General features: G+C 29.7%; 1 protein-coding gene across 2 annotated transcripts in view; it reads left to right on the top strand.

Moving 5' to 3' along the window:
• The window catches only part of LOC111414667 (cell adhesion molecule 3-like), a 205,067-nt gene extending 179,285 nt beyond the window's left edge, over window positions 1-25,782 (top strand). For both annotated transcript variants that reach the window (XM_071195912.1, XM_071195913.1), the window contains exons 4-7: window positions 3,259-3,394; window positions 4,196-4,329; window positions 11,863-12,070; window positions 12,209-25,782. In XM_071195912.1, the coding sequence (XP_071052013.1) occupies window positions 3,259-3,394; window positions 4,196-4,329; window positions 11,863-12,070; window positions 12,209-12,354 (624 nt within the window). In that variant the 3' untranslated portion in view covers window positions 12,355-25,782. The remainder of the gene's footprint in view (window positions 1-3,258; window positions 3,395-4,195; window positions 4,330-11,862; window positions 12,071-12,208) is intronic.
• The last annotated feature ends 70 nt before the right edge of the window (window positions 25,783-25,852 follow it).

Here is a 25,852-nt window from a genome sequence, read left to right as displayed (position 1 = left end):
CCTCGGCCGCAAGCGACCTCGGCTTAATTACTTCTGAAATCGTTAAAATTTGGCTAGTTTTTATATGCAATATCGTATCAATGTAGCGCCTCGGCCACAAACGACCTTGGCTTAATTGATCCACGCATTTCTCAAACGCATTTAGATTTTGTATCGATTTCGCATCAATCCTTTGCCTCGGCCGCAAGCGACCTCGGCTTAATTACTTCTGAAATCGTTAAAATTTGGCTAGTTTTTATATGCAATATCGTATCAATGTAGCGCCTCGGCCGCAAGCGACCTTGGCTTGATTGATCCACGCATTTCTCAAACGTATTTAGGTTTTGTATCGATTTCGTATCAATCCTTTGCCTCGGCCGCAAGCGACCTCGGCTTAATTACTTCTGAAATCGTTAAAATCTGGTTAGTTTTTATATGAAATATCGTATCAATGTAGCGCCTCGGCCACAAACAACCTTGGCTTAATTGATCCACGCATTTTTGAAACGTATTTAGGTTTTGTGTCGATTTAATATCATTATTCTACCTCGGCCGCAAGCGACCTCGGCTTAATTACTTCTGAAATCGTTAAAATCTGGCTAGTTCTTATATGCAATATCGTATCAATGTAGCGCCTCGGCCACAAACAACCTTGCCTTAATTGATCCACGAATTTTTGAAACGTATTTAGGTTTTGTATCGATTTCGTATTAATCCTTTGCCTCGGCCGCAAGCGACCTCGGCTTAATTACTTGTGAAATCGTTAAAATCTGGCTAGTTTTTATATGCGATATCGTATCAATGTAGCGCCTTGGCCGCAAACGGTTTCGGCTTAATTAAACCACGTATTTCTGAAACGTATTTAGGTTTCGTGTCGATTTAATATCATTATTCTGCCTCGGCCGCAAGCGATATCGGCTTAATTACTTCTGAAATCGTTAAAATCTGGCTAGTTTTTATATGCGATATCGTACCAATGTAGCGCCTCGGCCACAAACGACCTTGGCTTAATTGATCCACGCATTTCTCAAACGTATTTAGGTTTTGTATCGATTTCGTATCAATCCTTTGCCTCGGCCGCAAGCGATATCGGCTTAATTACTTCTGAAATCCTTAAAATCTGGCTAGTTTTTATATGCGATATCGTATCAATGTAGCGCCTCGGCCGCAAACGGTCTCGGCTTAATTAAACCACGTATCTCTGAAACGTATTTAGGTTTCGTGTCGATTTAATATCATTATTCTGCCTCGGCCGCAAGCGACCTCGGCTTAATTACTTCTGAAATCGTTAAAATCTGGCTAGTTTTTATATGCGATATCGTATCAATGTAGCGCCTCGGCCGCAAACGGTTTCAGCTTAATTAAACCACGTATCTCTGAAACGTATTTAGGTTTTGTGTCGATTTAATATCATTATTCTGCCTCGGCCGCAAGCGACCTCGGCTTAATTACTTCTGAAATCGTTAAAATTTGGCTAGTTTTTATATGCAATATCGTATCAATGTAGCGCCTCGGCCACAAACGACCTTGGCTTAATTGATCCACGCATTTCTCAAACGTATTTAGGTTTTGTATCGATTTCGTATCAATCCTTTGCCTCGGCCGCAAGCGACCTCGGCTTAATTACTTCTGAAATCGTTAAAATCTGGTTAGTTTTTATATGGAATATCGTATCAATGTAGCGCCTCGGCCACAAACAACCTTGGCTTAATTGATCCACGCATTTTTGAAACGTATTTAGGTTTTGTGTCGATTTAATATCATTATTCTGCCTCGGCCGCAAGCGACCTCGGCTTAATTACTTGTGAAATCGTTAAAATCTGGCTAGTTCTTATATGCAATATCGTATCAATGTAGCGCCTCGGCCACAAACGACCTTGGCTTAACTGATCGACGCATTTTTGAAACGTATTTAGGTTTTGTGTCGATTTAATATCATTATTCTGCCTCGGCCGCAAGCGACCTCGGCTTAATTACTTGTGAAATCGTTAAAATCTGGCTAGTTCTTATATGCAATATCGTATCAATGTAGCGCCTCGGCCACAAACGACCTTGGCTTAACTGATCGACGCATTTTTGAAACGTATTTAGGTTTTGTGTCGATTTAATATCATTATTCTGCCTCGGCCGCAAGCGACCTCGGCTTAATTACTTCTGAAATCGTTAAAATCTGGCTAGTTTTTATATGCAATATCGTATCAATGTAACGCCTCGGCCACAAGTGACCTCGGCTTAATTGATCCATGCATTTCTGAAATGTGTTTAGGTTTTGTATCGATTTCGTATCAATCCTTTGCCTCGGCCGCAAGCGACCTCGGCTTAATTACTTCTGAAATCGTTAAAATCTGGTTAGTTTTTATATGCAATATCGTATCAATGTAGCGCCTCGGCCGCAAGTGGTCTCGGCTTAATTAAACCACGTATCTCGGTTTTGTGTCGATTTAATATCATTATTCTGCCTCGGCCGCAAGCGACCTCGGCTTAATTACTTCTGAAATCGTTAAAATTTGGCTAGTTTTTATATGCAATATCGTATCAATGTAGCGCCTCGGCCACAAACGACCTTGGCTTAATTGATCCACGCATTTCTCAAACGTATTTAGGTTTTGTATCGATTTCGTATCAATCCTTTGCCTCGGCCGCAAGCGATATCGGCTTAATTACTTCTGAAATCCTTAAAATCTGGCTAGTTTTTATATGCGATATCGTATCAATGTAGCGCCTCGGCCACAAACCACGTATATCTGAAACGTATTTAGGTTTTGTGTCGATTTAATATCATTATTCTGCCTCGGCCGCAAGCGACCTCGGCTTAATTATTTCTGAAATCGTTTTTATATGCAACATCGTATCAATGTAGCGTCTCGGCCACAAACGACCTCGGCTTAATTGATCCACGCATTTCTGAAACGTATTTAGGTTTTGTATTGATTTCGTATCAATCTTTTGCCTCGGTTTAATTACTTATGATTTGGAAATAATTAACTTTTATCATTATTAAAAGGAGGAATAAAAGTTTGATGTAAAAACTAGGAAAATTTTGTTTTTAATCCCTTTGCAGTGGTCGGTTTTCCCATTTTTTTTTTCTATTTCGTACTGAAAACGTTGCATGGATATTGGAGTGGCGTTCATTATCTATCAAAAATCTCGTCGCTTTGCGTAATTTTGCAAACAAAACTTTGGCCACTTTATTTCAACCGGACAATATCCGTGTAATGTAAGCATTACGTAATTTGTGAGACAACAAGTTTTTAAAGAATTTTTTCTTATTGGTTTCAGCGAACCGGCAGCAATGACAAGCAACTACAACTGTCCAATTTAAATTTTAGCGCATCAGGATCATACTCTTGCATTGTATCTATGGAAACGCCAATTTTCAGCAAAGATTCCGAAAGGCATGTTCTTACAATTATAGGTAAGTTATATTCATAAATAAAGCTGCACTTTATCCACGACCACAGCTGGTTACATTTCCAATTAAGTTTTCTCAAGTTGCAATTATACGCATCTGCATTCCACCATCCCAATCTACTAGGAATTATCTTTACGCTTTACGTTAGAACGTTGCAGAAGTTGTTCAGTCGTAAGAAACCGGAGTAGACGGTGTCGTTTCTAAAACCGGTAGATGTCGCCGTGCAGAGCGCTTTAATAAATCAACTGGTAGATGGTGGCGGATTATGAGTCTCACGTATACTGAGAACTCCAAAGTTCAGCAAAGTTTTCAACGGGGTTTTTACGCGTGAAAGGAACGCTCGTTGTCCTGCACTTTGCCAGATTAATTGCCTCCTCAAACACTCTTCGTTTTATTAGTCGGGAGATTACTAAAAAGAGAGACTCTAAAGGGAATATTACGACAAAGGGAATCAATTTGATATAAAAACTGTTTTTACTATGTAAAATCAATTTCGCGTAGCACACAGCCAGAAGGTATGTCCTAGAATATAAACACATAGAGGCCGCCCGCTCTTATCTACCTCCAAAGAGATAACTTGATTTTCTTCCTTGTGCGTCTCTTCCTGGTGCTTCAACGCCGGAAGTGTCGTTATCGACAAACCGCCGCCTGAGGCGTACATAACATACCTTTTGCGACCTCGTCTCCTTATCTGTACCACCCCTAAGGCGACAACTTGGTAATTTACCTTGATGGCGAACATTTTGATGTAGTAACGATCTTAAAAAATATTTTTTGTTGTATTTATTTAATTTATATTTTTAGAACCACAAGCTGATAACCCAAATATAACTTTTACAAAGGACAGATACGAAGTGGGAGACACGTTGGAAGTGAATTGCACGAGCGCCCCTTCAAGACCGCCAGCTCATATCACGTGGTACATCAACGAAATGAAGGTAAAATCGAATCGTGTTAACGAAACGTTCGTACGAATAGGTACTTTATTGAATTAAAACGAGAGGGAACGATTTGTATAGAATTTAGATAAAAAGGATCTTATATATAGGATAAAAAAAAGCCCCAAGCTGTAGTTCTGCCATTTATGTCATGAATTGAGCATTTATGAGTGAGGTATCAAATGAAATGGTTTGATGAATACTATGATTCATGCTACAAATAAATTTTTAATCTAAATTTTGCCATCTTGAATTTCAAGCGATTATCAACTTCGCACTTCCTAACCCCATATATGATTACCTCTCTCCTGCCACTAGGCCCGAACAACAAAATTTGTGATTTGCTAGGATTAAGGTTTAAGCAAAGCTTAAAGGCAGTATCCGTAATTATACGTAGGTCATCATTGACCACCAACTATGCTTGAAGTACCTTTGGGACTGAAAGTATGACATATTTGAGAGTCATCTGCATATAAATGGTAATTGCCGGTTATATTTCGGAAAAGTTGAGAGAAACATTAACAAACTTGGGAAATGACCCAAAAAAACACGTTAAAAATAAAAAGAAAGTGACTAACACTAAATTAACTTCAGTTATAAAACTCTATTATGATAACTAACTTCAGGTTAAAATGTCAACCTCAATTTTGACATATTTGTAATGTTCATTAAAAATCCTTTAAAATGAGTACAAACACGACATATTTATCTTCAATATTAAAGAAGTTATGGTCAACTTCCGGTTAAGAATGTCAACGTCAATTTTGACATATTTGTAATCGTCGTGAAAAATTCTTTAAAATGAGTCCAAACATGATGCGTTTAATTTCAATATTAATCGAGATATAAGCAACTTCCGGTTTGAAATGTCAATGTCATTTTGACATATTCTTAATTTTTATAAAATGATTAATATTTGTTACAAAAACAAAAATATAATAAAAAAAAATAAAAAATTAAGGTTGGTATTAATATTTAAAAATTAAATTGCTATCTTCATGGTTGCTAACTTCGGGTTTATTGTTTTTTATTCTAACTTTTTTGTTTTTTGAGATAAGTGAGTCGTGTTTGGACTCATTTTAAAGGTTTTTTAATGAAGATGACAAATATGTCAAAATTGACGTTGACGTTTCCAACTGGAAAAACGTACAATCTGGAATCTTTAAATTTGGTATAACCTAACCTCAAACATTCTTTTATAACCTCAAAAAGTTTCATTTCTTAATTTCAAATTGTATTGGAGAAAAAAGACTTTTTCTTAATCTTATTGTCCAGAAACGTCAAATTGAAATGGATAAACTTTACAAATGTTTATAAAAAAACCGTACAAGCTAGAAACTTTAAATTTGGTATAAGCTAACCTCAAACATTCTTTTATAACCTCAAAAAGTTTCATTTCTTAATTTCAAACTGTATTGGAGAAAAAAGATTTTTTCTTAATCTTATTGTCCAGAAACGTCAAATTGAATTCGATGAACTTTAAAAATTTTTATAAAAAAAACCGTACAACCTAGAAACTTTAAATTTGGTATAACCTAACCTCAAACATTCTTTTATAACCTCAAAAAGTTTCATTTCTTAATTTCAAACTGTATTAGAGAAAAAAAATTTTTTCTTAATCTTATTGTCCAGAAACGTCAAATTAAAATGGATGAACTTTACAAATGTTTATAAAAAAAACCGTACAACCTAGAAACTTTAAATTTGGTATAACCTAACCTCAAACATTCTTTTATAACCTCAAAAAGTTTCATTTCTTAATTTCAAATTGTATTGGAGAAAAAAATTTTTTCTTAATCTTATTGTCCAGAAACGTCAAATTGAAATGGATGAACTTTACAAATGTTTATAAAAAAACCGTACAACCTAGAAACTTTAAATTTGGTATAAGCTAACCTCAAACATTCTTTTATAACCTCAAAAAGTTTCATTCCTTAATTTCAAACTGTATTGGAGAAAAAAGATTTTTTCTTAATCTTATTGTCCAAAAACAACAAATTAAAATGGATGAACTTTACAAATGTTTATAAAAAAAACCGTACAACCTAGAAACTTTAAATTTGGTATAACCTAACCTCAAACATTCTTTTATAACCTCAAAAAGTTTCATTCCTTAATTTCAAACTGTATTGGAGAAAAAAAATTTTTTCTTAATCGTATTGTACAGAAACGTCAAATTGAAATGGATAAACTTTACAAATGTTTATAAAAAAACCGTACAACCTAGAAACTTTCAATTTGGTATAACCTAACCTCAAACATTCTTTTATAACCTCAAAAAGTTTCATTTCTTAATTTCAAACTGTATTGGAGAAAAATAAAATTTTCTTAATCTTATTGTGCAGAAACGTCAAATTGAAATGGATGAACTTTAAAAATGTTTATAAAAAAAACCGTACAACCTAGAAACTTTAAATTTGGTATAACCTAACCTCAAACATTCTTTTATAACCTCAAAAAGTTTCATTTCTTAATTTCAAACTGTATTGGAGAAAAAAGAATTTTTCTTAATCTTATTGTCCAGAAACGTCAAATTGAAATGGATGAACTTTACAAATGTTTATAAAAAAAACTTTACAACCTGGAATCTTTAAATTTGCTATAACCTAACCTCAAACATTCTTTTATAACCTCAAAAAGTTTCATTTCTTAATTTTAAATTGTATTGGAGAAAAAAGAAATTTCTTAATCTTATTGTGCAGAAACGTCAAATTGAAATGGATGAAGTTTACAAATGTTTATAAAAAAACCGTACAACCTAGAAACTTTAAATTTGGTATAACCTAACCTCGAACATTCTTTTATAACCTCAAAAAGTTTCATTTCTTAATTTCAAACTGTATTGGAGAAAAAAAATTTTTTCTTAATCGTATTGTGCAGAAACGTCAAATTGAAATGGATAAACTTTACAAATGTTTATAAAAAAAACCGTACAACCTAGAAACTTTCAATTTGGTATAACCTAACCTCAAACATTCTTTTATAACCTCAAAAAGTTTCATTTCTTAATTTCAAACTGTATTGGAGAAAAATAAAATTTTCTTAATCTTATTGTGCAGAAACGTCAAATTGAAATGGATGAACTTTAAAAATGTTTATAAAAAAAACCGTACAACCTAGAAACTTTAAATTTGGTATAACCTAACCTCAAACATTCTTTTATAACCTCAAAAAGTTTCATTTCTTAATTTCAAACTGTATTGGAGAAAAAAGAATTTTTCTTAATCTTATTGTCCAGAAACGTCAAATTGAAATGGATGAACTTTACAAATGTTTATAAAAAAAACTTTATAACCTGGAATCTTTAAATTTGCTATAACCTAACCTCAAACATTCTTTTATAACCTCAAAAAGTTTCATTTCTTAATTTCAAACTGTATTGGAGAAAAAAGATTTTTTCTTAATCTTATTGTCCAGAAACGTCAAATTCAATTCAATGAACTTTACAAATGTTTATAAAAAAAACCGTACAACCTGGAATCTTTAAATTTGCTATAACCTAACCTCAAACATTCTTTTATAACCTCAAAAAGTTTCATTTCTTAATTTTAAATTGTATTGGAGAAAAAAGACTTTTTCTTAATCTTATTGTCCAGAAACGTCAAATTGAAATGGATAAACTTTACAAATGTTTATAAAAAAAACTTTACAACCTAGAATCTTTAAATTTGCTATAACCTAACCTCAAACATTCTTTTATAACCTCAAAACGTTTCATTTCTTAATTTCAAATTGTATTGGAGAAAAAAATTTTTTCTTAATCTTATTGTCCAGAAACGTCAAATTCAATTCAATGAACTTTACAAATGTTTATAAAAAAAACTTTACAACCTGGAATCTTTAAATTTGCTATAACCTAACCTCAAACATTCCTTTATAACCTCAAAAAGTTTCATTTCTTAATTTCAAACTGTATTGGAGAAAAAAAAAATTTTCTTAATCTTATTGTCCAAAAACGTCAAATTGAAATGGATGACCTTTAAAAATTTTTATAAAAAAAAAACCGTACAACCTGGAATCTCTAAACTTGCTATAACTTAACCTCAAAGATTCTTTTATAACCTCAAAAAGTTTCATTTCTTAATTTCAAACTGTGTTGGAGAAAAAAGATTTTTTCTTAATCTTATTGTCCAGAAACGTCAAATTCAATTCAATGAACTTTACAAATGTTTATAAAAAAAACTTTACAACCTGGAATCTTTAAATTTGCTATAACCTAACCTCAAACATTCTTTTATAACCTCAAAAAGTTTCATTTCTTAATTTCAAACTGTATTGGAGAAAAAAGATTTTTCTTAATCTTATTGTCCAAAAACGTCAAATTGAAATGGATGAACTTTAAAAATTTTTATAAAAAAAAACCGCACAACCTGGAATCTCTAAACTTGCTATAACTTAACCTCAAACATTCTTTTATAACCTCAAAAAGTTTCATTTCTTAATTTCAAACTGAATTGGAGAAAAATTTTTTTTCTTAATCTTATTGTCCAGAAACGTCAAATTGAAATGGATGAACTTTACAAATGTTTATAAAAAAAACTTTACAACCTGGAATCTTTAAATTTGCTATAACCTAACCTCAAACATTCTTTTATAACCTCAAAAAGTTTCATTTCTTAATTTCAAATTGTATTGGAGAAAAAATTTTTTTCTTAATCTTATTATCCAGAAACGTTAAATTCAATTCAATGAACTTTACAAATGTTTATAAAAAAACCGTACAACCTGGAATCTTTAAATTTGTTATAACCTAACCTCAAACATTCTTTTATAACCTCAAAAAGTTTCATTTCTTAATTTCAAACTGTATTGGAGAAAAAAATTTTTCTTAATTTTATTGTCCAAAAACATCAAATTGAAATGGATGAACTTTACAAATGTTTATAAAAAAAACCGTTCAACCTGGAATCTTTAAATTTGCTATAACCTAACCTCAAACATTCTTTTATAACCTCAAAAAGTTTCATTTCTTAATTTCAAATTGTATTGGAGAAACAAAATTTTTTCTTAATCTTATTGTCCAGAAACGTCAAATAGAAATGGATGAATTTTAAAAATTTTTATAAAAAAAACCGTTCAACCAGGAATCTTTAAATTTGCTGTAACCTAACCTCAAATATTCTTTTATAACCTCAAAAAGTTTCATTTCTTAATTTCAAACTGTATTGGAGAAAAAAGATTTTTTCTTAATCTTATTGTCCAGAAACGTCAAATTCAATTCAATGAACTTTACAAATGTTTATAAAAAAAAATTTACAACCTGGAATCTTTAAATTTGCTATAACCTAACCTCAAACATTCTTTTATAACCTCAAAAAGTTTCATTTCTTAATTTCAAATTGTATTGGAGAAAAAAAATTTTTTCTTAATCTTATTGTGCAGAAACGTCAAATTGAAATGGATGAACTTTACAAATGTTTATAAAAAAAACCGTTCAACCTGGAATCTTTAAATTTGCTATAACCTAACCTCAAACATTCTTTTATAACCTCAAAAAGTTTCATTTCTTAATTTCAAATTGTATTGGATAAAAAAGACTTTTTCTTAATCTTATTGTCCAGAAACGTCAAATTGAAATAGATGAACTTTACAAATGTTTATAAAAAAAACTTTACAACCTGGAATCTTTAAATTTGCTATAACCTAACCTCAAACATTCTTTTATAACCTCAAAAAGTTTCATTTCTTAATTTCAAACTGTATTGGAGAAAAAAATTTTTTTCTTAATCTTATTTCATGTCGCAACGACAGCAACTTTTGACATTGTTATTGATTGTCATGCTTTTAATTGATATATGTAAACAACCATTTGTGTCAAATTGTTAATTAAAGTAAAATACTTTTTCTGTTTGTACTTTTATTAAAAATGGATTTATTGTTTTAAATTCTACCGGCTTCAGAAATGGTCCAGAAAAGATGAACACGTGCACACCTAATCCTGTCCGAAAGTTTAAGCATAACACACATTACACCTAAAAATAAAGACACAGATTCATTTAAATAAAAACGTTTACTAGAACGAGATTCGAAGGTTCCTGAAGATGGTTTTGTAAATAAACCGAAACCGGTAGAATTTAAAACTATAAATCCATTTTTAATAAAAGTACAAACAGAAAAAGTATTTTATTTTATTTAAAAATAAAATGGAAAGAAATAATGATTACAACAATATAAATTGTTAATTGTCGTCATTATACATAAAATTAATAAATTGATTAAAATTAATACTTTATAGAAGTGAAATACTTAATAAACTTTTTTCGTGTGCTATCCACAGGTTTTTAGTTAACATCTGTTACGTTTAAACAAAGAGTTGTTTGTGTTTAGCTATCAGTGGTTGAAAAAAAATTTCACTCATTAGTTTTTATGAAAGTCAGCAGAGTCAATGCAAATAACAACTTTCAACACTCGTATCCAAGTTAGAAACTAGCAATTTCGAAGGTAATCACTGTATATATTGCAGATTGTGATAAAAATGAAGCTTTCTTAGTATCTCTGTAAAAAGAGACGACGGCGAAGAGGGATTTCCTTTGAGAAATTATGGGCTCAATTATTCCCAAGTTGCGAGGACGGTCTGTATCCGAACCCATATATCTCGCGCGAGTCGATAAATTTTCCTTCCGGGCGGTAAAAGTTAGATTTGCCATTTATCAGTTTTAACGTTTTCCGGGCAATGCACGGCAGCTACCCATTATCAATTGATAAATCTAGTCGATCGAGCGGCAAACCGTAAATTGTCCCCTCGAGTATAAAACGTACAAATTTTCACTATTAATTCACCCTTATTTCAACTTTTATAATTTATCAACGTGTACATACATTGATTTTTTTCTTTTCACATCCTTATAAATTATTTAAAAAGATCGCTTCGAGGTCCGCACGCGTGCTAAACTCCGTGGTGTTGAGATAAGGTTTGTAAACAAGACCTCGTCTCCACCCATTCATGGTCCATAAACTGACTTTCGCAGTCGCGAACACGTGCCCTCCGGAAGAAGCCTTCAACAAAAACCGATGGATCCTGTCACGTTTCCTTCGGCTACAACTTCAGCGATTTCCTCCGGTCGATTTTTCTCCACATCTTAAAAGTTACGTCACGTAATTTCCTGTTCCACCATTCCCTTAGCTTTAATTTAAGATATATATCGTTGTTTAAACTCTTAAAAATATGTTCTTCGTTTTATTTTTTAATTCTAAATTCATCTCTAGTTAAAAACTGTGGAAAATACTTCAAATACTTTGATAATTCAGTATCTGCAAGTAGATGTTGGGTTTTTGCGTTTTTTCAAAAACGCATAACTTTTTTATTCCATTGCCAAAATTGAATTATGGGTGCGTGATGTATTCAATAAGTCATTTAGTACATTTTAGAATCAAACAGAACTTAATAAATCCAATTTGATCCAAATCGATATCTTAAATTTTACCTCTAAGACTCGAAGTTCCAATCTAAAACATGTATGGTGTAAATATTCAAAGATATGATGCTTTTATATCTAATTGTTTTGTAAGACTAATTCCTTTTTGTTTATTTAGGCACCAGAAAACTTAACAAAAAGTTATTTTAATGGCAAAATTCATGGTTATTATGACCAAATCGCATCAGCAACTAAACAGCTGTCAATCGAAGTCTCGGATTTGCATGTTGGTGAAAATGGACTTCGATTAACTTGCATGTCAACAATACCTGGGTACATCACCGATGATGAAACATATGCGGACAAGAGAGAACATTCAATAAGAGGTCAGTATCGGTAAATTGATCGAATAGTACCACAATAGACATCGATTGATGCATAAAATAATCTAATGAATATTAAAATGGGAAAAAGTGAACAATTTCCGTATTTTAATATTTATGAATGTGTTAATTATGTTACAGTTATCGTTGAAAATGTAGAGCCGCCGAAAAAGCCCAACGAACAAACTCAAAATGATATCCCCGAATTGGAGAGTAACTGTTCGTGGTCGGCGAAAACAGCTTCGTCGGCTTTTTTGATATTTCTCTCGTTCTATATTCTCCAGTAAGAAAAAAAATACTCCGTCTTCAATAAAAATAAGGAGAATTTATTGAATAAAAAAATGATGAGAAGAAAATTTCGACGTAACTGTTTTCTATGTTGCATGTAAATTATATGTTATAGGTGTTGAGACGAAAAGTAACGCGATTACCGACAATTTTCTTCGCAACTTTGAACAAAGAAAGTTTTCGGAACTTAAAACAAAAAAAATGAATTTATAAAATTGTATATAAAGGAGTCCGAAAAGGACGGTTACGATATACTTTCCGTGCTTTTTATGAAAAACAGAACCCGTGGTGCTGAACTTACTTGAAAATTAAACTAACAATTAAAATAAGTTGAAAAAAAAACGCAAACGAATGTTTTATTAATTAAATTTAATAACGATTGTTTGCGTTTAATATTTTTCTATATCACCCTATTTTTATTTATTTTATTCATTGGAAATTTCATATAACTCGCAATATATGAATGTAACTGTCCCACATAAAATGCAACACAGCTTAATAGTACATGCATATTCGAAATTTTAGAACGTGCCCTAAAAGGATACATTCAAAATGTTCAAATGTCATTTAAAACGTCATAATTAATATTTTATTTAAAACGTTGAAATCAATGTTTCATCTAAAACGTTAAATTCCACGATATCATTTAAAACGTCGATCGCAACATTTCGAAATGACGGTTGAAACGTTTAATTCATAATTTCGAATTGACATAAAGCGGCATATTCGAAATTTTAGAACGTGCCCGAAAGGGATACATTCAAAATGTTGAAATGTCATTTTTAACTTTAAATCAAATGTTTCAATTAAATCGTTAAATTCAAAATGGCATTTCGAACCTCAAACGTCAAATCCCAAGGTATTTAAAATGTCAAAAACAAGATTTCAAAGCGATTAATCCATAAATTCAAATTGACATAAAGCGGGATATTCGAAATTTTAGAACGTGCCCTAAAGGGATACATTCAAAATGTTGAAATGTCATTTTTAACTTCAAGCCCATCGTTTAAAAAAGTCATTTAAAACGTCATAATTAATATTTTATTTAAAACGTTGAAATCAATGTTTCATCTAAAACGTTAAATTCCAAGATATCATTTAAAACGTCGAACGCAACATTTCGAAATGACGGTTGAAACGTTTAATTCATAATTTCGAATTGACATAAAGTGGCATATCCGAAATTTTAGAACGTACCCTAAAAGAATACATTAAAAATGTTGAAATGTCATTTTTAACCTTAAATTTATGTTTCAACTAGATCGTTAAATTCAAAATGGCATTTCGAACCTCAAACGTCAAATTCCAAGGTATTTAAAATGTCAAAAACAAGATTTCAGCGATTAATTTTTAATTTCAAATTGACGTAAAGCGGCATATTCGAAATTTTAGAACGTGCCCTAAAGGGATACATTCAAAATATTGAAATGTCATTTTTAACTTCAAACCCATCGTTTTAAAAAGTCATTTAAAACGTCATAATTAATATTTTATTTAAAACGTTGAAATCAATGTTTCTTCTAAAACGTTAAATTCCAAGATATCATTTAAAACGTCGAACGCAACATTTCGAAATGACGGTTGAAACGTTTAATTCATAATTTCGAATAAAGCGGCATATTCGAAATTTTAGAACGTGCCCTAAGAGAATACATTAAAAATGTTGAAATATCATTTTTAACCTTAAATTTATGTTTCAACTAAATCGTTAAATTCAAAATGTCATTTCGAACCTCCAACGTCAAATTCCAAGGTATTTAAAATGTCAAAAACAAGATTTCAAAGCGATTAATTCATAATCTCAAATTGACGTAAAGCGGCATATTCGAAATTTTAGAACGTGCCCTAAAGGGCTACATTCAAAATTTGAAATGTCATTTTTAACTTCAACCCCATCGTTTTAAAAAGTCATTTAAAACGTCATAATTAATATTTTATTTAAAACGATGAAATCAATGTTTCATCTAAAACGTTAAATTCCACGATATCATTTAAAACGTCGATCGCAACATTTCGAAATGACGGTTGAAACGTTTAATTTATAATTTCGAATTGACATAAAGCGGCATATTCGAAATTTTAGAACGTGCCCTAAAAGAATACATTAAAAATGTTGAAATGTCATTTTTAACCTTAAATTTATGTTTCAACTAAATCGTTAAATTCAAAATGTCATTTCGAACCTCAAACGTCAAATTCCAAGGTATTTAAAACATCAAAAACAAGATTTCAAAGCGATTAATTCATAATTTCAAATTGACATAAAGCGGCATATTCGAAATTTTAGAACGTGCCCGAAAGGAATACATTCAAAATGTTGAAATGTCATTTTTAACTTCAAACTCATCGTTTAAAAAAGTCATTTAAAACGTCATAATTAATATTTTATTTAAAACGTTGAAATCAATGTTTCATCTAAAACGTTAAATTCCAAGATATCATTTAAAACGTCGAACGCAACATTTCGAAATGACGGTTGAAACGTTTAATTCATAATTTCGAATTGACATAAAGTGGCATATCCGAAATTTTAGAACGTACCCTAAAAGAATACATTAAAAATGTTGAAATGTCATTTTTAACCTTAAATTTATGTTTCAACTAGATCGTTAAATTCAAAATGGCATTTCGAACCTCAAACGTCAAATTCCAAGGTATTTAAAATGTCAAAAACAAGATTTCAGCGATTAATTTTTAATTTCAAATTGACGTAAAGCGGCATATTCGAAATTTTAGAACGTGCCCTAAAGGGATACATTCAAAATATTGAAATGTCATTTTTAACTTCAAACCCATCGTTTTAAAAAGTCATTTAAAACGTCATAATTAATATTTTATTTAAAACGTTGAAATCAATGTTTCTTCTAAAACGTTAAATTCCAAGATATCATTTAAAACGTCGAACGCAACATTTCGAAATGACGGTTGAAACGTTTAATTCATAATTTCGAATAAAGCGGCATATTCGAAATTTTAGAACGTGCCCTAAGAGAATACATTAAAAATGTTGAAATATCATTTTTAACCTTAAATTTATGTTTCAACTAAATCGTTAAATTCAAAATGTCATTTCGAACCTCCAACGTCAAATTCCAAGGTATTTAAAATGTCAAAAACAAGATTTCAAAGCGATTAATTCATAATCTCAAATTGACGTAAAGCGGCATATTCGAAATTTTAGAACGTGCCCTAAAGGGCTACATTCAAAATTTGAAATGTCATTTTTAACTTCAACCCCATCGTTTTAAAAAGTCATTTAAAACGTCATAATTAATATTTTATTTAAAACGATGAAATCAATGTTTCATCTAAAACGTTAAATTCCACGATATCATTTAAAACGTCGATCGCAACATTTCGAAATGACGGTTGAAACGTTTAATTTATAATTTCGAATTGACATAAAGCGGCATATTCGAAATTTTAGAACGTGCCCTAAAAGAATACATTAAAAATGTTGAAATGTCATTTTTAACCTTAAATTTATGTTTCAACTAAATCGTTAAATTCAAAATGTCATTTCGAACCTCAAACGTCAAATTCCAAGGTATTTAAAACATCAAAAACAAGATTTCAAAGCGATTAATTCATAATTTCAAATTGACATAAAGCGGCATATTCGAAATTTTAGAACGTGCCCGAAAGGAATACATTCAAAATGTTGAAATGTCATTTTTAACTTCAAACTCATCGTTTAAAAAAGTCATTTAAAACGTCATAATTAATATTTTATTTAAAACGTTGAAATCAATGTTTCATCTAAAACGTTAAATTCTAAGATATCATTTAAAACGTCGAACGCAACATTTCGAAATGACGGTTGAAACGTTTAATTTATAATTTCGAATTGACATAAAGCGGCATATTCGAAATTTTAGAACGTGCCCTAAAAGAATACATTAAAAATGTTGAAATGTCATTTTTAACCTTAAATTTATGTTTCAACTAGATCGTTAAATTCAAAATGTCATTTCGAACCTCCAACGTCAAATTACAAGGTATTTAAAATGTCAAAAACAAGATTTCAGCGATTAATTTTTAATTTCAAATTGACGTAAAGCGGCATATTCGAAATTTTAGAACGTGCCCTAAAGGGATACATTCAAAATGTTGAAATGTCATTTTTAACTTCAAACCCATCGTTTTAAAAAGTCATTTAAAACGTCATAATTAATATTTTAATTAAAACGTTGAAATCAATGTTTCATCTAAAACGTTTAATTCATAATTTCGAATAAAGCAGCATATTCTTAATTTTAGAACGTGCCCTAAAAGAATACATTAAAAATGTTGAAATGTCATTTTTAACCTTAAATTTATATTTCAACTAAATCGTTAAATTCAAAATGTCATTTCGAACCTCAAACGTCAAATTACAAGGTATTTAAAATGTCAAAAACAAGATTTCAGCGATTAATTTTTAATTTCAAATTGACGTAAAGCGGCATATTCGAAATTTTAGAACGTGCCCTAAAGGGATACATTCAAAATGTTGAAATGTCATTTTTAACTTCAAACCCATCGTTTTAAAAAGTCATTTAAAACGTCATAATTAATATTTTATTTAAAACGTTGAAATCAATGTTTCATCTAAAACGTTAAATTCCACGATATCATTTAAAACGTCGATCGCAACATTTCGAAATGATGGTTGAAACGTTTAATTTATAATTTCGAATTGACATAAAGCGGCATATTCGAAATTTTAGAACGTGAACTAAAAGAATACATTAAAAATGTTGAAATGTCATTTTTAACCTTAAATTTATGTTTCAACTAAATCGTTAAATTCAAAATGTCATTTCGAACCTCAAACGTCAAATTACAAGGTATTTAAAATGTCAAAAACAAGATTTCAAAGCGATTAATTCATAATTTCAAATTGACATAAAGCGGCATATTCGAAATTTTAGAACGTGCCCTAAAGGGATACATTCAAAATGTTGAAATGTCATTTTTAACTTCAAACCCATCGTTTTAAAAAGTCATTTAAAACGTCATAATTAATATTTTAATTAAAACGTTGAAATCAATGTTTCATCTAAAACGTTTAATTCATAATTTCGAATAAAGCGGCATATTCGAAATTTTAGAACGTGCCCTAAAAGAATACATTAAAAATGTTGAAATGTCATTTTTAACCTTAAATTTATGTTTCAACTAAATCGTTAAATTCAAAATGTCATTTCGAACCTCAAACGTCAAATTACAAGGTATTTAAAATGTCAAAAACAAGATTTCAGCGATTAATTTTTAATTTCAAATTGACGTAAAGCGGCATATTCGAAATTTTAGAACGTGCCCTAAAAGGATACATTCAAAATGTTGAAATGTCATTTTTAACTTCAAGCCCATCGTTTAAAAAAGTCATTTAAAACGTCATAATTAATATTTTATTTAAAACGTTGAAATCAATGTTTCATTTAAAACGTTAAATTCCACGATATCATTTAAAACGTCGAACGCAACATTTCGAAATGACGGTTGAAACGTTTAATTTATAATTTCGAATTGACATAAAGCGGCATTCGAAATTTTAGAACGTCGCCTAAAGGGATACATTCAAAATGTTGAAATGTTATTTTTAACTTCAAATTAATGTTTCAGCTAAAACGTTAAATTCAAAATATCATTTCGAACCTCAAACGTCAAATTCTAAGGTATTTAAAACGTCAAAGACAAGATTTTGAAGCGATTAATTTATAATGTCAAATTGACGTAAAGTGGCATATTCGAAAATTTAGAACGTGGAATAAAGGGACACATTCAAAATGTTCATTTTTAACTTTAATTTATTTAATTTTATTTAAAATGTTGAATCTAAAACGTTAAATTCCAAGATATCATTTCAAACGTCAAAAACATGATTTTGTAGCGATTAATTCATAATTTCGAATTGACATAAAGCGGCATATTCGAAATTTTAGAACGTGCCCGAAAGAGATACGCTCAAAATATTGATATGTCATTTTTAACTTTAAATCAATGTTTCAAGCAAAACGTTACATTCAAAATGTTATTTCGAACCTCAAACGTCAAATTCCAAGGTATTTAAAATGTCAAAAACAAGATTTCAAAGCGATTAATTCATAATTTCAAATTGACGTAAAACGGCGTATTCGAAATTTTAGAACGTTTCCTAAAGGGATACATTCTAAACCCGACTATTTCTAGTTCTATCAAAAATATGCAACATTAACTAACATTAAACTTAGAACTAGAAACATTCAGACATGTTGCATTTTATGTGGAACAAAGTAAGTAGGTAAACCCTGGTTTCTATGGAAATATATTCTTGTATATTGCATCTTAAGTGAAATTCACTCTATTCTAATTGAGTATAATTTTTTTGTGATTTCTCTTTGATATGAATTAGAATAGAAAAAAAAGGACTAAAGGTATAAAGGCGACGTTGATTAGTTGAAATGACTTGGAAAGGGTGTAGTTGTTACTTTACGACGAACCCCATAACTAAAGCCGTAAACTAAACGACACAAAACTTTTACACCCCACACATGTTCCAATGTAAACTAAACTTTTATGGGGTACCAGAACAATTTAAACCCAATAAAAGTGTTGTGACAAGACGAAAGATTGAACTCTCAAAAGGAAAATTTCGCTAATAAGAAAATTAATTTGATTCTAAATGATTCTAAACGTACAGAGAAACTTTAAAGTACTGTTACAAAACGATATGAATTTAGTTTATTTAAAAAAAAACTATAACTCAAACTGTTGTATATAACAATTTTATCAAAAAAAAGAATAAATAAATTATAGTATGGTATTCATTCAAATTGCCAAAAAGGAAATTATAAAAACAAATTTATTTTATCCAGCTTGGTTAAAGCACAAAATATTTCTACATTACAATGGAAATACAACAAAAGATGTTAAACAAAAACGTGGAGAGAGATGTTTTTTTAATAAAATTGAAATCAAAGCATAAATGAGAAATTTAAAAAAACTGCATCAACAAGGACAGTCAATTATCGTAAAAATACAATCACGTATACCAAAACAAAAGAAAAATATTAACGATGTAACGATAAAAACGAAATCATTTTTTGTTTCGTTTCGCTAAAGTTGATAAATTTATTACGAATTTGTTCGGATTAAAAATTTTAAATAATAACAATCAGAATGTTTCAATCATATAAAAAAAAATATATATAAATTTTAAAAAATCTATATCACTTGCTTAAAGCTATCTCAAAAAGTTTTACCTAATACAATTAGAATTTAGTGAAACATGCGTAAAGAAGAAAATGTATTTACATATCCTTGTTCTAATTACATATCATATTAGGCAATACTTAGTGTTATAGGAAAAAATATTTAGTACCATTTAATAAAGCAAATCGTATCATATCAGTACCTGCTAGCTAAAAAGATATTATCTGCTATTTTTGGGATAGTTTTAATGACACAAGTTTACACGGTTTTGGAAACGAGTTAATTTTTTAATTTCAATTTGTTCTTTTTGATATCAGCTTAAAAACTCAACCCATAATTTGTTTAAGACAAAGAGATATTGCACTTTTTAATTTGAACCTGGAGCGAGTTGCAAGAAAGATTAAGAACACCTATGTTTAGCCTATGTTGATGATTTAATCTGTTGGCAAGGATAGAAGGGGATTTAGTGGAGAGCTTTGCACAGTTTGAGGAAGAATTAAGAAGAGCTGGACTTGAAATTAATGAGGGGAAGACAGAACATATGATTATGATATGAACGATAACAATAACCTAATAATTGTTTGAACTAAAACGTTAAATTTAAAATGTCATTTCGAACCTCAAACGTCAAATTCCAAGGTATTTAAAATGTCAAAAACAAGATTTCAAAGCGATTAATCATAAATTCAAATTGACATAAAGCGGGATATTCGAAATTTTAGAACGTGCCCTAAAGGGATACATTCAAAATATTGAAATGTCATTTTTAACTTCAACCCCATCGTTTTAAAGTCATTTAAAACGTCATAATTAATATTTTATTTAAAACGTTGAAATCAATGTTTCATCTAAAACGTTAAATTCCAAGATATCATTTAAAACGTCGAACGCAACATTTCGAAATGACGGTTGAAACGTTTAATTTATAATTTCGAATTGACATAAAGCGGCATTCGAAATTTTAGAACGTGCCCTATAGGGATACATTCAAAATGTTGAAATGTCATTTTTAACTTTAAAATTGTTTGAACTAAAACGTTAAATTCAAAATGTCATTTCGAACCTCAAACGTCAAATTCCAAGGTATTTAAAATGTCAAAAACAAGATTTCAAAGCGATTAATTCATAATCTCAAATTGACATAAAGTGGTATATTCGAAATTTTAGAACGTGCTCTAAAGGGATACATTCAAAATATTGAAATGTCATTTTTAACTTCAAACCCATCGTTTTAAAAGTCATTTAAAACGTCATAATTAATATTTTATTTAAAACGTTGAAATCAATGTTTCTTCTAAAACGTTAAATTCCACGATATCATTTAAAACGTCGAACGCAACATTTCGAAATGACGGTGGAAACGTTTAATTTATAATTTCGAATTGACATAAAGCGGCATATTCGAAATTTTAGAACGTGCCCTATAAGGATACATTCAAAATGTTGAAATGTCATTTTTAACTTTAAAATTGTTTGAACTAAAACGTTAAATTCAAAATGGCATTTCGAACCTCAAACGTCAAATTCCAAGGTATTTAAAATGTCAAAAACAAGATTTCAAAGCGATTAATCCATAAATTCAAATTGACATAAAGCGGGATATTCGAAATTTTAGAACGTGCCCTAAAGGGATACATTCAAAATATTGAAATGTCATTTTTAACTTCAACCCCATCGTTTTAAAAAGTCATTTAAAACGTCATAATTAATATTTTATTTAAAACGTTGAAATTAATCTTTCATCTAAAACGTTAAATTCCACGATATCATTTAAAACGTCGAACGCAACATTTCGAAATGACGGTTGAAACGTTTAATTTATAATTTCGAATTGACATAAAGCGGCATTCGAAATTTTAGAACGTGCCCTATAGGGATACATTCAAAATGTCATTTTTAACTTTAAAATTGTTTGAACTAAAACGTTAAATTCAAAATGTCATTTCGAACCTCAAACGTCAAATTCCAAGGTATTTAAAATGTCAAAAATAAGATTTCAAAGCGATTAATCCATAAATTCAAATTGACATAAAGCGGGATATTCGAAATTTTAGAACGTGCCCTAAAGGGATACATTCAAAATATTGAAATGTCATTTTTAACTTCAAACCCATCGTTTTAAAAAGTCATTTAAAACGTCATAATTAATATTTTATTTAAAACGTCGAAATCAATGTTTCTTCTAAAACGTTAAATTCCACGATATCATTTAAAACGTCGAACGCAACATTTCGAAATGACGGTTGAAACGTTTAATTTATAATTTCGAATTGACATAAAGCGGCATATTCGAAATTTTAGAACGTGCCCTATAGGGATACATTCAAAATGTTGAAATGTCATTTTTAACTTTAAAATTGTTTGAACTAAAACGTTAAATTCAAAATGGCATTTCGAACCTCAATCGTCAAATTTCAAGGTATTTAAAATGTCAAAAACAATATTTAAAAGCGATTAATTCATAATTTCAAATTGATGTAAAGCGGCATATTCGAAATTTTAGAACGTGCCCTATAAGGATACATTCAAAATGTTGAAATGTCATTTTTAACTTTAAAATTGTTTGAACTAAAACGTAGTAAAAACATAGTAAAAGACAGATTTAGACAAGATTGAAGATATCTTCGATAGATTAGTACTATAGATTTAAGAAATGGATTTTTTAAACTTTAAAAAACAGTCTAGAATGACACTGACAAGATTTCGGGCACAGAATAACCAGAAGTGATCCCTCCAAAATTAATATTCCTTGGTATTAACACTTATATTGACGTTTTTCGACAATTTGTTAAAAGTTTTCAACAGTTCTACTTTTGTAGTTCAAATTATTAGGCTTAAGTTGGCATTACCTGATTTGTAGTCACATTTTATATATGATATCAATTATTTGAGTATAAATATAATAGCAAAAATTTTCACTTTTTGAATAACAAAAGTTTAAACGTCACTTTGACACTGATGTTGTCAAAAACATGATATAACAAAATTCCCTGTTAATATTGCCAACTGTTACAAACTTTACAATAATTTGACATCTTACTACGTTGCATATCCTTTTTAATAACTTAATATATTTTGATTATTACGTCACTTACCTTTACGAAATCTGGGTTGCATCTTAGCGTCCATTCGGAACACTTTTCCGGATCATTACAATGTATTCAGGATTGAAGGACCAAAGGGCAACGAAAGGGTGATGATATGTTGATGGATGGGAAGGTTCTGGTTAAAGTATGTTCTACGTTGACATCACTGGAGGTGAAAATAATGACACTTAGGGCTGGGAAAAGAGATAATTTGGTATTGTACTCAATCATGGACTAATATTTAGGGACCTTACCTGTCAGAAATTGAATGGGTCCTTGCAATAATGCTCGATCTGTATCAATTTAATCACCATATAACTGCTTTAATCATAAACAAGATCTTTGTTGAAATCAATCTTTCATCTAAAACGTTAAATTCCACGATATCATTTAAAACGTCGAACGCAACATTTCGAAATGACGGTTGAAACGTTTAATTTATAATTTCGAATTGACATAAAGCGGCATTCGAAATTTTAGAACGTGCCCTATAGGGATACATTCAAAATGTTGAAATGTCATTTTTAACTTTAAAATTGTTTGAACTGAAACGTTAAATTCAAAATGGCATTTCGAACCTCAAACGTCAAATTCCAAGGTATTTAAAATGTCAAAAACAAGATTTCAAAGCGATTAATTCATAATTTCAACTTGACGTAAAGCGACATATTCGAAATTTTAGAACGTGCCCTAAAGGGATACATTCAAAATATTGAAATGTCATTTTTAACTTCAAACCCATCGTTTTAAAACGTCATAATTTATATTTTATTTAAAACGTTGAAATCAATGTTTAATCTAAAACGTTAAATTCCACGATATCATGTAAAACGTCGAACGCAACATTTCGAAATGACGGTTGAAACATTTAATTTATAATTTCGAATTGACATAAAGCGGCATTCGAAATTTTAGAACGTGCCCTATAAGGATACATTCAAAATGTTGAAATGTCATTTTTAACTTTAAAATTGTTTGAACTAAAACGTTAAATTCAAAATGTCATTTCGAACCTCAAACGTCAAATTTCAAGGTATTTAAAATGTCAAAAACAATATTTAAAAGCGATTAATTCATAATTTCAAATTGACGTAAAGCGGCATATTCGAAATTTTAGAACGTGCCCTAAAGGGATACATTCAAAATGTTGAAATGTCATTTTTAACTTCAACCCCATCGTTTTAAAGTCATTTAAAACGTCATAATTAATATTTTATTTAAAACGTTGAAATCAATGTTTCTTCTAAAACGTAAAATTCCACGTTATCATTTAAAACGTCGAACGCAACATTTTCAACATTAATAAATTTTGATTATTACGTCACTTACCTTTATGAAATCTGGGTTGCATCTTAGCGTCCATTCGGAACACTTTTCCGGATCATTACAATGTATTCAGGATTGAAGGACCAAAGGGTGATGATATGTTGATGGATGGGAAGGTTCTGGTTAAAGTATATTCTACGATGACATCACTGGAGGTGAAAATAATGACACTTAGGGCTGGGAAAAGAGATAATTTGGTTTTGTACGCAATCATGGACTAATATTTGGGGACCTTACCTGTCAGAAATTGAATGTATCAATTTAATCACCATATAACTGCTTTAATCATAAACAAGATCTTGTTATTAACAAATTCTTACGAAATACCTATCTTAAAAATCTCTTCTTTCATTCTCTTCCACATTAACGATTAATTGTAATGAACTTTCTTCCCAAATTTATGTCTTCTTTACCCACTTCCTATTACTAAGTTGCTTTAAGTTATCTTGAATGCTGATGGATTTTGTGTTTCATCTAATACTTTAACATAACTTGATGTTTCTCCGTATCCTGAGGTGATTATTTGTAACATAGCTGATATCGAAAAACGAGCTCCTAAAAAATAAATAATTATTTTTTAATCGTGTTTCCGATTGGCCGATAAACCTGTGTTGTTAGTTTTGATTTAAAAGCGTAAATTAAAGTTTTATCAATCAATTCTATAATAAAGATTATAAAGAAGTCATTATCACAAAGAAATGTTAAATCATTGTGTGTAGCGTTTATTTTATATAAGATTAATATATTTAAATGAAAAGAAATTAGATTATGATAACATATAAAACTATGTAAATTATTAGATCAATTTGAATTAGGTAATTTGGATTAAATTAAATTATTAAACCTTTTTAATCCAAAATATCTAAAAATACGTGAAAGATATTCGAAAATATGGACTGGAAAAACTAGAAAAAAAGATTAAATTAAATTAATTAACGAGAAAAAAAAATTAGAATGTATTAATTAAAAGAAAGACAAAAAAACTATTTAAGAATTATAAAAAGAAATAAATTAGCTACGTTTAGCTTAACGACGAACTGTTAATAGAACAGTTTGGAGGCTCTAATACAGCCAAATATGTCTTCCTTGAGCTATTGTCTATTATTAATTAAAATATAAGGGAGCAACATTGTCACTTCGAGCTAAGAGATGACCTATTGTTAGTATTAACTACAAGAAAGATGGATAAATTACGATTGATATAAAAATTACTCCAGCTTTGTCCAAGATTTAAAAAAAAAATTAACGTAACAACTCAATTTCTGGTAAATTTAATAGATATAGCCCAAAATTATTAAATAATTATTAAAAAAAATTGCAATTTACACAAAAAAAAAGTAAATAAAATAATAAAAATAAAAAACAGTAATCATCCCATAAAAACACATTCTCCAACAACAATAACCATCCTCTATTTACAACTCCTGTAATGATAGACGAAATTATTTTTAATACTGCGAGCTCGTAGAATTGACAATAAATTGCTTTAACTAAAAGAACACTCACAAAACAAAAAAAATTAAATTAAATTAAATAACGCGAAAGTATAACGTGAAATATTAGAGAACCCTTAATACAGAAAGCAAAAAAAATGATACTGTACGTCTATAAAATGATAAATTTAATTTATAATATATAGTTGGTTTATATACGATTCATGTTATTTTTCTATTGTTATTAATAGCTTTTTTATGTGTATTTCTTGGTGATACCTCGGTTTAGGGCACGTCTGGACAAAATGATATAAAACAACCAAATTCGATATGTAAATAAACATTGTATATGTATGCAGAATTTATGTGTAATATTATAACTGGAAATATATTGTTTATGTAAAAATCTTGATTTTATTTATTCCTGTAACAAAAAAAAATTAATAAATAAAATTATATATTGCGGTGTTTTACTT

This window comes from Onthophagus taurus, chromosome 5, assembly GCF_036711975.1.
Source record: "Onthophagus taurus isolate NC chromosome 5, IU_Otau_3.0, whole genome shotgun sequence".
Classification (NCBI taxonomy): domain Eukaryota; kingdom Metazoa; phylum Arthropoda; class Insecta; order Coleoptera; family Scarabaeidae; genus Onthophagus; species Onthophagus taurus.
This window is presented reverse-complemented; position numbering and strand designations above follow the sequence as displayed.